This window comes from Neltuma alba, unplaced genomic scaffold (assembly GCF_004799145.2).
Source record: "Neltuma alba isolate B1F8T4 unplaced genomic scaffold, ASM479914v2 tig00005605_pilon, whole genome shotgun sequence".
In the NCBI taxonomy this organism is placed as follows: domain Eukaryota; kingdom Viridiplantae; phylum Streptophyta; class Magnoliopsida; order Fabales; family Fabaceae; genus Neltuma; species Neltuma alba.
This window is the reverse complement of record NW_021634171.1, coordinates 24,470-42,191: the sequence shown is the minus strand read 5'-3', so window position 1 is coordinate 42,191 and position 17,722 is coordinate 24,470. Positions and strand designations below refer to the sequence as shown.

Below are 17,722 nucleotides of genomic sequence, written 5' to 3'. Positions count from 1 at the left end.
TAATTGACTATTTAAAGATCAAACTAACGTTCTAATTAATCCACGGGATAAAATATATATCTATGAGCTTGCTTGCAATATTTATATTCGTACCGTTATTCCAAACAAACATTATACAAGTCTGTTTTAACCATCTCATACAGATAAAATAAATTTATAATATTAAATACTTAACAAATTTGTAAAAAATTTTAAATATATATTTAATAAAATTTAATATATACTGCGTTGATTATAATGAATTAATTACTTATAAAGTTTATTTTGTTGTTATTTAACTTACGGAAAGAACTCACGCATTTACATAGGGGCAAACAAAGCAACATCTTGTGTTTAAGCAGAATTTAAGAATGTCTTAAGTATCAGTATCAGTTAAGTTAAAATAGATCTAACTAACTACTTAGAAAGTTTTACTGCACAGAAGAATAGAAAAATAAACATTAAATACCCTAAATATTAGTAAATTGAATTTATATTTTCAATCAAGCTAAGGTGGGAGAAAAGGAGTTATATCGTAGATTGGAGGAGCGTTTTATTTATGAAAAAGAACAAAAGGACTAAACTGATGCAGAGAATAGAGGGACTGAGCCAGGCTCAAGATGATCAAGCACCATTTAAGAGATATTTTTGCAGGCAGCTAAGGTAGAATAAAGTAGGCTCCGCTGACTTCAAATCTTCCTTCTCAGATTCATAACTTATCTTCACGTTGACTTCGGTTTGATCCTCACCTTTTGCACATAGCTGAAAGGTCGTCTTGTAGAACGAGAAACCACGATCCAGATGGCCACCTTCAATCACTTCTAACCCTATCTCATGTGAACTCAAATCAAGCTCTGTAATTCTCTCCTTCTGATAACTTCCTTCTGATGCATCAGTAAAATTAAACAACTATCAGCACTTAAAGATCAGAATCAATGAACGAACTTGATTGATTCAGAGGGTTTTGATCACTCACCGGAGCAGAAGTTGAAGACGAGGATGGTGCCGAGGCCTCCGTCTCCTTCCAGCACTTGCACATCTTTTACAATCTGCGGGAGTACCTTTGGGGCTATGACAATGAAGTCCTTAGACAGAGCTCGCCATAAGATTTGCAGCCCCACGCTCACTACTGTTTGGGTCTTGAACTCTTTCACCATCTTGGTGTTTCTTATCGCACGACTTAGAGATTTGTTGGGGGCATATATACAGGAATTAGGAGCTATAGCGCATACCTCGCGTGGCATGCGATGTAGGCTCTGATCAAGTTTGAAAAGATTCCCTTTTTGTCGGTTTCTCGAAGTCCTCCCATATAGAATATGTACTCTAGATTTAAATCAACACGCTCTCACCCAATGATTCCGCCCCATAATACTGTCCCACGCGACAAATTTTGGTCTATCTATCGCTAATAGCATCTACCACCTTCGCCTTTAATTATATAGTAATATAATAAAAAATCGCAGTTATTACCAACTAGTACACTTATCTTAATATTTATTGGGAGCTAGACAGCTGATTCTTTTACTGGCCATAAAACGACTGACAGAGAGATGCAGAGAAAAAAATATAGGGGGCAGCGCACCAGCCCCGACAAGATAGTGGAATTGAATTCAATGGTAAGGATAATGTTTGGAAAAGATAGAAAACGAGGGGAAAGCGGACAATATTAAAAAGGTGGATCGAAGACTGACGGAGTCTTGTGAAGAAAAAGATATATATATATATATATGTATGAGAGAGAGAGAGAGAGGATTACTTTTATACAACAAGTTCAATTGATGTATTAGTGTACGTACTTTCGTCATCAACTACGTTATAATTGTATGGAAAATTGCAGGAGTATATCAACGTGGAGAGATAATAAAGTGAATTTCCTTCAATAATCGGAGCGGGCAATGAAATAAAAATCAGGGAGCGGCGTGACTCGAGTATCAATATAGACTTCTTTTAATATATCCGCATCCTAATCATCTCTTTTCACTTTTTCTTTCTCCTTCTTTGGGGGGCTCTACTTTTTCTTTCAATAATCATGAGAAGCGATCTGGATCTATGATCTCGCAAGCCACACAGGAGCATGGAAGCTTCAAATCGAGCAAATTAAAGCTTCCAAGCTTCAGGATCGACCTCTGGTTCTGGAGATTCGGTAGTATTTTCGCTGAAGCAGAAGCTCCTGGATCTTTTCTTAACGCTGCCATTATTCAACTCCAATCAAGTTTCAAAAAATCTTGAATTCTTGATCTGTAGCATACGCATTGGCGCGTGATCCACTTTTTTTAATATAGTAGCTAGGTATCAGTTGGATTCCACCTTTCAATCTCCAAACTAATTTTTGAAATTAGCAAATGAACCGATGCTTCCTCTTCAGAGACAAACTCCGAATTGAACACACAAACAAACAAACCCAAAAAAAAAAAAAACAAGTAGGTGGGATATTGGAGTATAGAGAGAAACAAAAGTGAATTCCTTCTCGAGAGCTCACTTACAGATTCATGCTAGCTACATATAATGATCCAGAGAACATACTGATCGAACACTCCCCTATATTAGGCTCGGGATTTCATCTATTTCTATATATTATCCAGTACGTACACACACAAAACAAAGCAAGACGAAATGGCCAATGTATTCAAGCACCATTGAGCAGATATTTTTCCAGCTTCTTGAAGAAGCTTAAATAAGTAGATTCCGCTGCCTTAATTTGCTCGCTGATTTCTTCACTTTCAGATTCATAATAAATCTTCACATTGACCAGAGTTTGATCCTCTGATGGTTTTGCAGATAGCTGAAACATTGTCTTGAAGTAGGAGAAACCTCGATTCAGATAGCCACCTTCAACCACCTCGATCCCAATCTCATGTGAAACCACGTCAAGTTCTGAAATTCTCTCTTTCTGATAACCTACAGTGGATGCACCTGTACGTAGTGAACAACTCATCAGTGCAAGAAAATTAGCATCAATTAAAGATCAGAATCAACTTCATTTCACAGCATGCATTTTGCTGGTTATACTGACGGGGACAAAGAGTGAAGAGAAGGATTGTGCCGACGCCTCCATCTCCTTCAATCACTTGAACGTCTTTGACAAGCTGAGGGTTTACGTTTGGAGCAATGGTTGCCAAATCCTTGGACAGAGCTTGCCATAGCGTTTCCAACTCAACGCTCACTGCCGTTTGTGTCTTAAATTCTTTCGCCATCGCCTTCCTTTTTCTCGCGAGTTTTAACTTTTAACTTACTTGCTTTCGTGTGTGTATATATTGGCCCTGATATATATATATATATATTGCTCTTGGAGAGTTTTTTTTTTTTTTGGGTAGAGTTTAATGATATAAATTATATCTTAGTCATTATTTTTTTGAGAAAATATTTATACCATTAATGGTGGTGATTTTCCCCTTAAATTATTTGAGGTGTGCTTTGGATTTTAAGTAGATCGGAGGAAACAAATTTCAATGAATATGAATATACATCCAGTCTCAATATACATTTTAAACGTGTTCTAAAGAAGAAAAATTATTAATTGCGCTTGAGATGTGAGTGATATGAAATCATCAGTACGTCACCAATATGAAAATAAATTAATTATTGGTCAAAGAATCAGAAAACATATCCAAAGTAATTAATACTCACCGTCTCACTCATTAAGAATATAAATAATCGCGAATCTCCGATCTCCAAATATGGATCGTTAGCCAAAAACGTCGTCGATGAAGCATCAATGTATCTTTTTCTTTTCCTTTTTACCTCAGCGCATCGTTTATTTTAGTTTGATAAAACTTAAGAGTTATGGTTAGTGTATTCTTTTGATGCATCTAATACCTTAAGTCCCGTTTGGTACGAATCTAAAAATAATAGAGGGATTGGGATTGAAATTAAAAGTATATTAAAAAGCTGTTTAGTATGAGTAATTGTATGATATTTAGGATTAGACAAATCCATATATGAGATTGAAGAAACATGAGAGGAGATGGTATTATCCAATCCTATCTATATCGGATTGCCTGATTCCATGTGATAAGAAATCACTCATGCTAAGCGTCCTTTTTAAATATGTTTTCAACCCCAATCCTAATTCTTATCTCTTATTTTTAATATTCCAGACCAAACATAACCTAAAGGATTTTGTGATGCATCCAACACCCTGAAATTTTTTTAGGTGTGTCCTATACCGTGAAAGTTTTTTATGCACCAAGCATCTCCAACTATTTTTTTTAGGTACATCAAGCATCTAAAAATACTTTCTGGTACATTCATGACTAAGACAAAAAAAATTATTTTCAAGATACCGAACGTATCTAAAAAATATTTTGGGATGTTAGAAAATATTCCAGAATGTTGCATCCAGCTTAACCGTAAAACTTATTAAAAGTGCTTGGTTATCAATAGGATAAGAGAATGCTAACCAAACCGTGCATCTTCGTGGAGGTGCTTCCTTGTTATGCGTGACAATCAGAGTCAAGAGCATTAAATTAAATTAAGGATCATAACTCATCATAATCAAATGCAACGCCCAGTGGGCAAACAAATTAGGACTCCTACAATACATGACCACGGAATAAAGCACGTGGCAGAAAGTCTAATGAACGCTAGTTCCCCCAAAAAAAAAATGCCGGAAAAACATAAAATTTACTTTATCATTAGGCAATTCAAAAATTAATATTGTTAAAATACATTACATATTACTCTCGTAGGCTCACTTCCAACATATTTCACATACATAAAAAAAATATTAAACTTTATTAACTCTCATTTAAAATTTAACAACTTTTTAACTTTATATCTATTTAATATACAGAATACCTCATGTAACAACACAATAATAAATAAAAAGTAAAATTGTATATTCATACAATTTTTTTTATATCCTATAAACAAAACTAAAAAAAAATCTTCTCTCTGTCTTATAAATAGAACTAAAAGGGTATTTCCGAGTATACAATATCCATGTTCATTGTCAGTTAAACTTGTCCTCTCAACTGAGCCGCGTGATTGTCATGACTCATGTCTAGATTTTTCCCCCAAGAAAAACAATGTTAAGTCTATAATGACTTCTAATCACACCGGTGGGTATCATTTTAAAAAATTAATTACAACAAAAGTATAAGCAATGGACTCGTTTAATTTTTAGTACTGAATTTATTCATGAGTTAAATATCAACGCCATTTCCAAGGTAAAAGAGAATAGCAAGGGAACATATTAAACGAAGTTTTTCAAAGCGCATCACAAGTGAAAATAAGAGAAGGCTTTATCGAGCTGTAAGGTGAAAAGGGAATTTTATTATCGGGAGGCAGGTGACATATTATATCATTTATTTGGGCATGAAACTGAAGGGAGATTCATCAGAAGAAATGGGTGATCGTCTTGACGATAACGATCTAGGCGGCGGCGCCGGAGAGACGCTTCTCAAGGCCGCTTAAGAAGTTCAAAGCAGAAGACACAGCGGTCTTGGTAAGGCGGTCGGTGGATTCTTCATCAATATAAGATTTATAACTGATCTTCACGTCCACCTCAGTCTGATTCTCTCCTTTTGCAGATAGCTGAAGGTTTGTCTTCATGTAGGAGAAGCCACGATCCATAAACCCACCTTCGACGTACTCAAACGCAATCTCATGTTTGGTGGCGTCAAGCTCTGAAAGTTTCTCCTTATAACTCGCCCCAGCTGATCCAGCTGTAAGTGGAATATGATTAAGCAAGACAATTAGTATTATTAGTTAAATGTCAGAATTAAAAGCTTAATTCACTCTCACAGAAATCAATGGTGTTTTTCTACTGACGTAATATGGACCAAGGAGTGGTGAGAATGACGGTGCCGACGCCTCCATCTCCTTCAATAACTTGCATCTCTTTGATCTGCTCTGGCACTATCTCTGGAGCTATGGCCGCAAAATCCTTGGGACTGGACAGAACTTGCCACAGTTTTTCCAGCCCAACGCTCACTTCTGTTTGTGCCTTGATTTCATTCACCATCTTGCCTTTGTTTTGTCTCTGAGGTTTCTGAGACGTTCGTATTTATAGGATGTTGGCCCCCCCGCCTGTTTAAGAAGCTAATAACTTTGATGGTTTTAAATTATATTATATTTTTATTCTAGAATTAAATAGTAGTTATGAGTTATGAATTTGACTTGTTGGTGGATGTTCATGACCTCCCAATGCTCAATAAATATAATTATGACTTTCATGAGGCATTGTATAATTAATTACCCCATTCATGAACATGAGGTATTGAGTGTAGGAACATTCATGGGTATCAAATACATTAAAATTAATTGATTTTGGGAAATGTACATCATAATGTCTCTAGAGATTCAATGTCATTAATTTATGTATTACACCCTTTGGTCCTTATTATAAGAATTGATCCATATTTTTCAAAAACACCCATTGAAGCTTATAAAATAAAACACAACTCCTCTCAAATTTGAAACTTATAAATAGAACTGGAACAATGGCATACAAAAATTGTAATGAATGATAATTAAGACACGCATATGAATTGGAATAAATGAGATTATGAGGAGACTTCTCCTCCATCTGATCCCCCCTCTAAAATTGTCTTTTGCTCTTACATTATTGCTTATATTTTTCATTAGCCCTTACGTCTCTTTTATGAGAAACAATCTCTCAAAGTGATGTCTCTAAATATAAAAAATAAATTTTTCGTCTGAAATTTTAAATTGATCTTTTTATTTTATTTCTATTAAATATATGACACTTATTAATTATCTCTCTGCAATAAATTTTCACTCATGATCCCTAATGTATTTTGTTTACAAATAAGAGTATAATTGGGCCAAAAAAACACATAAATTTTACATGTTTATTATTTTCAATTAAACTTAATTAACATTTTGAACATGATGATTATAATAGTTGTTTTTTATAATTAAAAAAAAAGAGGTAGCAGTTTTATACGATGTTGGCCCCACGCCTTTTAAGAAAATAAAGCTTTACTTATTTTAAATTGAATTAAATTTTTTTATTTCTGAATAAAAATGGTTAGCACAAAGTGGTGTGGATAATTTTATCCCTAAACTATTTCTTGTGGAGTTACAGGGCTTGATGGCATGCTATGCCTCCAATTTTGGGGAGGCCATTCTTTTGATTCCGCGTGTGTATGGGGAGTCCTTCCTACGGGAAAGGTAAGGGCGTGTGTAAGGGCAAAACAATGACAGGTTTTTTTTTTTTTTTGGGACTGAATGACAGGTTTGTTTTAATTATTTTATTGGCAGGTAGGTAATGATATGTGATTGGGAGAAGAAATGATAGAGCGATGATAATAGGCTGAAGCTGCTTTCCATGAAAAATTTCATTTAAGGATTCAATCATCTGCCTTAAAGATTTTCTCCATAAATACTAATAATAATAATAATTAATAAATCAATATTTTGTTAATTATAAGTTGTCTCAGTAACAGCGATATCTGTTATGCTTGGATAAATTCCGAGCATTTTTCATAGGCAACTTTATATATCACATGTAACTATAAGGCAGATGACAAGAACATGATAAACACTGAAGATTGAGCACTACGACTTGGTTGGGGTACTGCCGTACTGGCATGCGTTTTGCCTCTCCCAAAACCATGTTCTGACCCAAACTTCTACCACAACGTGGTTTATTGGGGAAAGAGAGGAAACGACATCGCAAACGTGCAATTCGTCTTTTGAAGCATGGACCTTTCCCGTGGTCTCCCACGCAGCTTTTTGTTTTTTGAAGAAAAAGTGAGGACCCAATTAGATGAAACGGGCCAAAACAATGGGCCGGTTTCGTGGGCCTGTACGATTATCTAGGAATTGCTACAGTTTTTTTTTTGACCAGCGGAATTGCTACAGATTGAACACTTTAGCCAATAAACATTCTTTTGTTGAATGGAAACATCCAGAGGCAATAACGATTTGTGTCCACACTCCACAGGATTAAAAAGTCTAGCAAAAAGCCCAAAATTACAAACCTCTTGCAGTGTGACCAACCTAATCAACTTTTGAATTTTCATTGAAGAATATTTATATTTAGTATTTCGAATAGAATTTTTTTAATAAAAATATTTGTGTGCTAACAAAAAAATAACTTGTTTGTTGAAAGAAAAAATTTGAAAAAAAATTGCTTGATCCATATGCCCCAATTCATTGGGTGTGGTTATTCCATGGATTTCACGTATTTAGAATTAGAATTTTTCCAAAAATACGCCATTTAAATTTTTGTGCAAATGCGGCTTAGCATTTACATGCAGCCATAGTCATGCAGGGCAAATATAATCAATATATTGTTTTTGAAAAAAAAATGAAACACGTACGGGATTCAATATATTTAATAGGAAGGCATAAAATTAAGGGGGGAAAAACAGGTGAATGAAAGACTGGCTATGACTTTAATTTACACACAATATAGGTATATTTATATTATGCTTCATGAAATTTCGAACCGAACTGGTACAACAGGGAAGGCTAATAATGTACATGGATTCTCACAACGCAAAGCAAGAAATTTGACTCCGTGCGTCCAGGGGGCTTCGTGTGCCATTGCCACCCATGTCTTGTGACTTCAATTCTCAACGTTCACTCAGCCCCATGTTCTTTTTCCCTCTATACGCCTCCCATATTCTATTCCTTCAGTTTGTGTGCGCGCGCTTCCCTTTCTACATTAAACAAATTCTATTATTGTTGTTTTCTTCCTAAGGCATCGTCGGCTTTGGGCTGCTTCCCGCTTTGCCATCCCCATAAGCGTCCTTGTATCCACCTTAGAACTAATTTATTTGCTGTGTTTCTCCCAGATATGCTGCCAAAACTTTCGCACTTCAATCCAAATATCAGAAACCACCTTCATGTACCCTTCTGTTAACAAGAAACTGTATGAACCATATTTATTTCTTCATTCATGCGGCAAACCCATGTTCATACTTCGAGTTTGAGCCGACACTAGATTACATCACAAGTTTGCAAAAGGCCCCTTCATAATTCTGAAGCGACCCACTGCGTGACACGTCTATATAATGCAGTCTCAGTTTGGGTCGTTGCATCATCAGCTGTTTCCTCAGACTCTATTGACAGAGAACGCGATATGGAGATAGTTAAAGGCAGTTCCATCTTGATTATCAGTCTGGTGTTGGTCTCAAGTTTGATCCAAGCCCAGGCCTATTATGCACTTTACTGTGGTCACACAACCAGATGCTCCGGAAAGTACATCCGATGCCCTTCTGAATGCCCAAGCAGTGAATCAAATGATCCTAAGGCTAAGGTTTGCTTCATTGACTGTGACAAACCTGTTTGCAAGGCTGTCTGCAGAAGTAAGCTTTCTTTCATTGCGCAAGCTTGCTTTTAAGATTTTATCATGATCGAACACTCGTCACTAGATTGTTAGCTTAATTGATTTCATGTTTTGATGTTTTAGAACGGAAACCCAACTGCAACGCACCAGGATCTGGATGCTACGATCCTCGATTCATAGGCGGGGACGGCAGAGTGTTCTACTTCCATGGGAAGAGCAACCAACACTTCGCCCTGGTCTCCGACTCCGACCTCCAGATCAACGCCCGCTTCATCGGACACAGACCTGCCGGCCGAAGCCGAGACTACACTTGGATCCAAGCCCTCGGCATCATCTCCAAGTCTCAGACTTTCTCTCTCGAAGCCAGCAAGACCGCACAATGGAACGACGACGTCGACCTTCTCAGGTTCAGCCACAATGGCAACGATGTTGTCCTGCCAGAAGGCTCGCTCTCCAAGTGGAACTCTCCAGAACAAGACATCAAGGTGGAGAGAGTGGCGAATAAGAACACCGTGATGGTCACCATAAAGGACGTGGCTGAAATTCTGGTGAACGTGGTGCCGGTGACAAAGGAAGACGACAGGATTCACAACTACCAACTGCCTTCAGATGACTGCTTTGCCCACTTGGAAGTTCAGTTCAGGTTCACGAAGCTGTCTTCTGATGTTGAGGGTGTGCTTGGAAGGACTTATAGGCCGGATTTTGAGAACCCGGCAAAGCCTGGAGTGGCCATGCCAGTGGTTGGCGGCGAAGATAAGTATAGAACTGCATCCTTGCTTTCTGCAAGCTGTGGGTCATGCCTTTTCTCGCAGGAAAACTCATGGACTGAGAAGAAAGCTGAGAGTTCAGTGGCAGAGCATGCAACTCTTGACTGCACCAAGTTCTCCTATGGTCTTGGAATTGTCTGCAAGAAATGAATAATGCCATGAGAAAACAATAAAGTCCGAAGCTGGGTAAACGCCAAATAATATTAACGCGATCTCTTTGTTACAAAATAATATTCAATGGTTACGTTGCTGCTTCTTTACTGTTCGCCCTGCGTTAATGTGACTGTTCAATTTGATTTGTTATGTTAGAGTCATACTCTCAATGTATAAGTATGAATTAAATTTGTTTGAATAAACTATTTGCATGTGTTTTATCATATGGACTTCTGCTTCTCTGTGAATTGTTTCGAATAAGATATGGGGGAAAAAAAACTAAAGTAATGTTTATTTGATAGCCAATTTAAAATTAAAATCAAGGGCATGTTTTATAAGATCTACCTCTTGAACGGAGCTTAAATTTAAATATATATTATCTCTCATCCTATAAAACAAAGTTAACTAATTTATATGGATTATTAATATAAGAGTTAGATAACTAATTTTAAAATATTTAAAAAATTAATTAATTAATTGTTTATAACAAATACATGTTGACTTTTAAATTATCATATCTAATTACGTGCATTTAAACTACTTTTTGTTAGGAAACCTTTAAAGTTAATAAGGATATTTTAAAAAGAAAATTACAAATTTAGCATACAAAATAAATTAAAATATTATATTTAAGATAATATTTAATTTTTATATGAAGAACCGAAGATAATGGCTGATGTCGCCCAATCTAGAAGTGAGCACATGTCAGTTCAGTTTCTTGCCCATTGCTCAAACTGATCGATCCAACAACACGTTATTACGTGGATCGATTTGACCTGAACCGTTTAATCAAACCTGTTGGGTTTTTTTTAGGTCTACCCTCAGTAGATTATGTTAAGATAAGTTCAAGCCCATTCAAACAAATTGAGCTTGGGAAATGAATAAATAAAAACCACAGGTTATAAAATATGATATATTTTAGGAAGAAAAGGAGGTGTCGGCTTTGCCCAGAAAAAAAAACCTCCCCAGTGAAGAAGTTTACTTCCAACTTCCAGGTTCTGCATTATTCCAGAGATTACTTACTTCTTTCCCAGAGGACTTTATCTCCCTTCCCTGGGGTGTGAGGAGCACATTCTCTGTCTATAGAGCAGATAAGTATGAAATACTCATCCCACAATAATTTTAGATGATTCCAATTTAATTTTTTTTATGCGTAAAATTGTTTTTTATTTTACATTTAAAATAAATATAATCTTATAAGTAGCCCCAATAAAAAAATTTAAAAAGTTACGAATTAAAGTTTTTAATTGTGAAAAATTTATATCCAATTTCAAATGGTCCAGATTTTATCATATGATAATTAATAACACTCGATTTGTTGTGATGAGTATAGAATGAAAATAAGTGTTTTTGCTGGGTAACAGGAAAAAAATTACAAAATTCGTATAGTGACTGTGTCCCGCATGGATTGTCTCCTTACATAATTGGATTCTGGGTACATTCATTTTCCTTCTAAACCTAAGTGGGATCAACCAAAAGTAAAATGGTTTTGTTCGGTTAATTAGTTTATATTGGGCTCTAAATGGGTTACTGGGACTTCTTTTGTATTGCACATATCGTCCACTACATTTTTCTCTAAAATCAAAACTGATAAAGGGCTTTTCAATGTAAGTGTGATGGACATTATAAGCCACATACATTAAAATGGCTTCAAACATGAGAATGGCCCATTTTAATTTGTCATACGTGCATTTGCATATATTTACAGATACATACCAACATATATAAAACAAAATTATACACTAACAAGACTTGGTCAAATTGGTAAATAATTAGCTCGTAACCCATAAAGTCATGTTTTAGTCCTGATGATTTTTTGATGATTTTTTGAGACCCAACTTATCTAAATTTTTTTTTACTAAAAAAGCAAAATTATGCAAATGGAAAAGAAGACGCAAAACGAGTAAACATTACCGCAAACCACCAAAACATAATCATGTTCAAAAGAGCATTTTAGTGCTTGTATCAGAAAAGGTATTTTAACGACAACAAAAAAAAATCGAATTGCATGAACAAATTAAATAGAGTAAAACAAATAAATCAAACTCAATTTAATTGGAAATGAAATTATGAACAAAAATATCGGTTTGGCAAAAAAAAACCTCTACGTCTCCATCTTTGAGAGTACAATTAAAAAATAACAAAAAACTGAATAACAATAATAAATATATACTCCTCCGGTCCTTAATATAAGACCTATTTAACTAATTTGATTAGATTAAGGAAGTTAGGTAAGTTAGTTAATTATAAAGAAAGTGACACATTTTTCCTAAAACACCATAATCATTTTTCTTAATACCCCATCTCCCTCTTCTACTTGATTATGGTTGAGAGAATATCTATAGGGGTAATTTAGAGAAAATTGATAAATATGAGAAATAGGTCTTATATTTAAGACCAAAATCAACTCAAGAATTGGGTCCTATACTAAGGACTGGAGGATATAATTATCACCGTATATATTTTTGCCAGTTTCATGAGTCCAACTGCCAGCAGTCCCTTCCTGACCCATGTTATTTTTCCCTTTTCTTCCTTCTACACGCCTCCCATATTTTATTCATGAAATCATTATCATTTATAATCTTAATTTACATTAAACAAGGGACACACTAACTATTATTGTTGTTTTCATAGTAAGATAGGTATCACCAGCTATCAACTATGCTGCTTGCCTTCCCCATAAGCGTGCTGTCCCAACTGATAACTCATTTGGGAAGCTGTATCTGCCGCAAATCCTGCCGATAGCCCAATACTTCTTCACTCCATCTAACATCACCTTCATGCATGCGCTCTTCTATAACAATAAACTGCATGCAATGTATCGATCCTATTTATTTCTTCATTCAACGGGCGAAACCCGGCCATGTTCATACTTTGAGTTTGAGCGAACTCTGAATTACATTGCAAGTCTGCTAAAGCCTCCTTCACAATTCAGAGGCAACCCACATGATGAGTCCTCTATATAATGCAGGGCGCCATTCGGTTGTTGCATCATCACCTGTTTCATCCATATATAGTCTGTTAACAGAGAACACAATATGGAGATCGCTAAAGGCAGTTCCATCTTGATTGTCCTTCTGGTGTTTGTCTCGGGTTTGATCCAAGCCCAGGCCTATTATGCACTCTACTGTGCTCACACAACCAGATGCTCTGGAAAGTACATCAGATGCCCATCTGAATGCCCAAGCAGTGAATCGAATGATCCTCAGGCTAAGGTTTGCTTCATTGACTGTGACCAACCTGTTTGCAAGGCTGTCTGCAGAAGTAAGCTTTCTTTCATTGCGCAAGCTTGCTTTTAAGATTTTATCATGATCGAACACTCGTCACTAGATTGTTAACTTAATCGATTTCATGTTTTGATGCTTTAGAACGGAAACCCAACTGCAATGCACCAGGATCCGGATGCTACGATCCTCGATTCATCGGCGGCGACGGCAGAGTGTTCTACTTCCACGGAAAGAGCAGCCAACACTTCGCCCTGGTCTCCGACTCCGACCTCCAGATCAACGCCCGCTTCATCGGACACAGACCTGCCGGCCGAAGCAGAGACTACACTTGGATCCAAGCCCTCGGCATCCTCTCCAAGTCTCAGACTTTCTCTCTCGAAGCCAGCAAGACGTCACAGTGGAACGACGACGTCGACCACCTCAGATTCACCTACAATGGCAATGATGTGGTCCTGCCAGAAGGCTCGCTCTCCAAATGGAACTCTCCGAAACAAGACATCAAGGTGGAGAGAGTGGCTAATAAGAACAGCGTGATGGTGACAATCCAGGACGTGGCTGAAATTATGGTGAACGTGGTGCCGGTGACGAAGGAGACGACAGGATACACAACTACCAGTTGCCTTCAGATGACTGTTTTGCCCACTTGGAAGTTCAGTTCAGGTTCACCAAATTGTCTTCTAATGTCGATGGTGTGCTGGGAAAGACGTATAGGCCGGATTTTGAGAACCCGGCGAAGCCGGAGTGGCTATGCCTGTGGTTGGCGGCGAAGATAAGTATAGAACTGCTTCCTTGCTTTCTGCAAACTGTGAGTCGTGCCTATACTCGAAGGAAAATTCAGCAACTGAGAAGAAATCTGAGGACGCAGGGGCAGATTCTGCGACTCTTGACTGCACCAAGTTCTCCATGGTCTCGGAATTGTCTGCAAGAAATGATTATTTCTACATGCTACCATCCCTCGAATAATGGGCAGAAGCTGCTTCTTTGTTGGTTGTTTATTTCACAAGGTTAATGTAACTTCTCGTATATGATGTGTCATGCGTCTTTTATGTTTTCGGGACATAAATATGTTTTATATGATTGAGTATCGATGAAAAGAAGTGTACTAGAACGCTTATTATTGGAATAAACTTTATCACTTTTATGTTTTCTTCACCTGTTTGTTTCATTTCAAACGAAAAAAGTCACTATATTATAAAATATTAAAGCTCACTTTCCATTCTAAAATTGCTAGTAATCACTTCGATTTAATGCAATCATTTAATTAAAACATGATATATAAAATATTAGAGTATATAGTTACGCAGGAGAAGAATTTTTACTGATGAGAGCTAGGTGAGTGATCCTTCAATTGTGAATTAAACCGGGAGGGAGCCACCCATTTAACAGATATTGATCTTGGCCCCTGATGAAGCTTAAAGCCAGCGAGTCGTGCTTGATCTTCATGCCCTCTCGGACATCTCTTTATTGCCAACATTCATAACATATCTTTGAATTCCCATTGACCACAGTTTGATTCTCTGCTTTTGCTAATAGCTGAAAGCTGGTCTTTTAGTGAGACGAACCATAAGTCCATCACCCACCTTCATCCAACTCGAACCCTATCTTATCTGCAGCGGAATCAAGCTCTGAAATTTTCTCCTTCTGGTAACTTACTGCTGACAATGCACCGGCACAGTCAACAACAGAGTACAAGAAAATCATTATTAAGTAATTAAAGATGAGAAACTAACAATTCATTGAGAGGATTGGATAAAAGTGAAGAGGAGGATGCCACAACCAACAGTTCAGATTAAGAATATTATATGCTCCAAAACTCAGTCTTATTGTTCAAGTTGATGAGTGCTACAATACATAGGAGTTGTATCCAACTAACTATACTTAAAGCTAATCAGATGACTAATATAGAGGATTGTGGCGGGGCCTCCATCTCCTTCAATCGCTTGCACTTCTTTCACCATATATATCTGGGATGGCCTCCCGGAACGATGACTGATAAATCCTTGGACAGATGTTGCCATGGGATTTCCAACCCAAAGCCCGCTACTTCTATTTGGGGTCTTCAATTCTTTCGCCATGGCTTTGTTTTCTAGGGTTTTACAGAGTTGGTTGGGATATTATGATTAAAGAGAGAGCAACAGAAGCTATGGCCAATTGATGCTCCTGCATGAAAGATTTGACTCTTGCTCTTTCCAAAAGTCCTACCTATGTCGACACAATGAACACTTTATTGGGCGCAAAAACGGTTAATTTTATCTCTCGAATGTCGGCTATGGTTTTTAACTTTGGGTACTTCACAGTAAATTTTGTTTAATTTTATTTGACTAGTTCATTATTTCTGCTTTATTATTGGTCTGAGTTCACTGTTTAACATAATATTTCAAGAAATTTACGGGAGCACATTCCATGCTCATTATAGTGATGAGCATGGAGTGCTTATCATAATTTGAACCATCCAGATCAATTTTAGATGATTTATATTTAATTTAATTTTTTTTATATACTTTAATCAAATTTTTGTTTTAATAGATACAGAATTTAGAATAAATATAATATCATAACTAATATATCTTTAAAAGTTAAATTTATTATTAAAAAAATTATATATTAAAAATTTTAAACCTAAATTATCCATACATTACAATGACGAGTACATGGTACTCACTGAATACTCACTGAATAAAGATCCGAAATTTATACGTGCATGATCTAAAACTAGAAGGTTAGTTGGCCCTAAAAAATAAAGGGTTACCTCCATACAATTCTAAGTGGAAGGAGATCCATCATCATTATATTAATGAATCACATTTTTGCAAGAATAAATGAAACATACATTAAGAAAAAATTATTTAAATTTAGGATTCCCTGTTTTTCTTTCCAAAAAAAAAAACTGAGACCTGCTCGTCATACTTAAAATAATTGAAGAATTATCTTTTCATAACTCAAAAAATTTAAGAAAATTTTGAACAAATGTAACAAAATAAAATTATAAAATTGAAGTTATTTTACGCATCAATATAATTATTTAATGACATCACATCTGGCCAAAAAAATAATAATATCACACAGTCCAGTTGGAAGAAAAAGGCCGTGGTTGCGGGTTAGTGCCAGTTGTTGCAAGTGACCATGCGAGAGAGAAAGGGTAGTGCTGAGCAAGATTTAGTGACAGACTGACAGGTATGCCCATGGTTGTAGGGCAGGCCTATACTTGGTAACATCAAAATTAAAATTTTCATCTTATTTGAAGTTAGTATAGGGTTGACCAAGGAGTGTTCCGAGCTCATAATTCTCCATTTATTTATTGCTTGGTCAAGAAACGCGTGAAACTGGAAACAGCTATCAACTTAGTTTTTTTTTTTTAATTATCCCTTATTTTAAAAAAGTGAATAAAGTTTATTTCTGCTTACTAGTAGATAACAACTACTCAAACCAACAAGATTAAGTTCAGTAAAAAGAATTTGTCCGCCATAACATGATGAATTAAATATGTTTGAAAAAGAGGTATTAACATTTAATACTTGACAATGTGTTAAATAAAATTATTTCCAATAAAAGAACACGTGTGTTTGAAAAAAACTACACAACCTAAATGTTCGGCCAAAACAAAAACAACTGTACAGATTAATGAATATCATTTATAAACAGGCCGTGGTCCATACCTTCCATTCTGCAATGAAGGGCTGTCCACATGAATAAAGGAAAACAATGAAAAACACAGGGAAGTTGCAAAAACTGGTTTCTGGAAGCTTTTGGAAGCCCAAAAAAAACACACAGTTTTTCTGGTTGGTGGCCCCACAAAATACTGTCACTGATTGCCACTTGCGACAGCTTCTCATTTGCTGTGGCCCAAAGAGAGAAAGGACTAACATGAACCACGAGAAAGTTGAAGAGAATATCTTTCAATTCAACGTCTCTTGTCAAGGCCCAACGAGCATGTGCATGTTAGGGTAAGATGCCGAACATTACTTTTTGAGGGGGGAAAAAGAGGGTTTTTGCGATTTCGCTGCATTTTATATGACAAACTACTTTTGAAGTAAAGTGGTTTCTGTGATTTTGTAGCACTTGACATGACCTAAATCCGATCAGTATCCAATCCATTAAGGAGAAAATCACACAGATGTCGCTCTTTAATTTACAGACACTAAAGAACTCATCTGCCTCACAGATACCTTTAAAATCTGCTGCTTACAACAAAGACAACGGAACTACTCGACTTGAAAATGGTGAACATGGTTAAACATAAGGGCGATATGAAGCAACTTAGCTTGTGACAAACATCAGAAGCAGTAAGATACTTTCTGTATTACTTTTTTGAATCAAAACTAGTAAGGCCCATA

The 17,722-nt window shown here is 36.3% G+C and overlaps 4 protein-coding genes and 1 pseudogene across 4 annotated transcripts; 2 read left to right on the top strand and 3 right to left on the bottom strand.

The window, feature by feature from the left end:
• Nucleotides 1-525: 525 nt before the first annotated feature.
• On the bottom strand, nt 526-1,136 carry LOC114748079 (phytohormone-binding protein CSBP-like). The gene is made up of 2 exons (XM_028936436.1): nt 956-1,136; nt 526-863 (listed from the first exon to the last, which is right to left on the bottom strand). Exons 1-2 carry the CDS (start codon nt 1,134-1,136, stop codon nt 604-606), a joined length of 441 nt encoding a protein of 146 aa, XP_028792269.1. The 3' UTR covers nt 526-603.
• Nucleotides 1,137-2,605: 1,469 nt separating this feature from the next.
• Nucleotides 2,606-3,173, bottom strand: LOC114748090 (phytohormone-binding protein-like). The gene is made up of 2 exons (XM_028936441.1): nt 2,993-3,173; nt 2,606-2,892 (listed from the first exon to the last, which is right to left on the bottom strand). The coding sequence occupies exons 1-2, from the start codon at nt 3,171-3,173 to the stop codon at nt 2,606-2,608; spliced, it is 468 nt and encodes a 155-aa protein (XP_028792274.1).
• A 2,179-nt stretch (nt 3,174-5,352) lies between these two features.
• Nucleotides 5,353-5,944, bottom strand: LOC114748091 (phytohormone-binding protein CSBP-like). The gene is made up of 2 exons (XM_028936442.1): nt 5,752-5,944; nt 5,353-5,645 (listed from the first exon to the last, which is right to left on the bottom strand). Exons 1-2 carry the CDS (start codon nt 5,942-5,944, stop codon nt 5,353-5,355), a joined length of 486 nt encoding a protein of 161 aa, XP_028792275.1.
• A 3,090-nt stretch (nt 5,945-9,034) lies between these two features.
• Nucleotides 9,035-10,158, top strand: LOC114748084 (uncharacterized). Its single transcript, XM_028936440.1, has 2 exons — nt 9,035-9,260; nt 9,365-10,158. The coding sequence occupies exons 1-2, from the start codon at nt 9,035-9,037 to the stop codon at nt 10,156-10,158; spliced, it is 1,020 nt and encodes a 339-aa protein (XP_028792273.1).
• A 3,041-nt stretch (nt 10,159-13,199) lies between these two features.
• On the top strand, nt 13,200-14,320 carry LOC114748086 (uncharacterized; annotated as a pseudogene).
• Nucleotides 14,321-17,722: the final 3,402 nt, after the last annotated feature.

Coding starts and splice junctions, on each gene's coding strand:
- LOC114748091 (XM_028936442.1), bottom strand. CDS start 5,944: ATGGTGAATGAAATCAAGGCACAAACAGAAGTGAGCGTTGGGCTGGAA. Junction 5,646..5,751: donor CACTCCTTGGTCCATATTAC/GTCAGTAGAAAA, acceptor TTCCACTTACAG/CTGGATCAGCTGGGGCGAGT.
- LOC114748079 (XM_028936436.1), bottom strand. CDS start 1,136: ATGGTGAAAGAGTTCAAGACCCAAACAGTAGTGAGCGTGGGGCTGCAA. Junction 864..955: donor CGTCTTCAACTTCTGCTCCG/GTGAGTGATCAA, acceptor CTGATGCATCAG/AAGGAAGTTATCAGAAGGAG.
- LOC114748084 (XM_028936440.1), top strand. CDS start 9,035: ATGGAGATAGTTAAAGGCAGTTCCATCTTGATTATCAGTCTGGTGTTG. Junction 9,261..9,364: donor TTGCAAGGCTGTCTGCAGAA/GTAAGCTTTCTT, acceptor TTGATGTTTTAG/AACGGAAACCCAACTGCAAC.
- LOC114748090 (XM_028936441.1), bottom strand. CDS start 3,173: ATGGCGAAAGAATTTAAGACACAAACGGCAGTGAGCGTTGAGTTGGAA. Junction 2,893..2,992: donor TCTCTTCACTCTTTGTCCCC/GTCAGTATAACC, acceptor CACTACGTACAG/GTGCATCCACTGTAGGTTAT.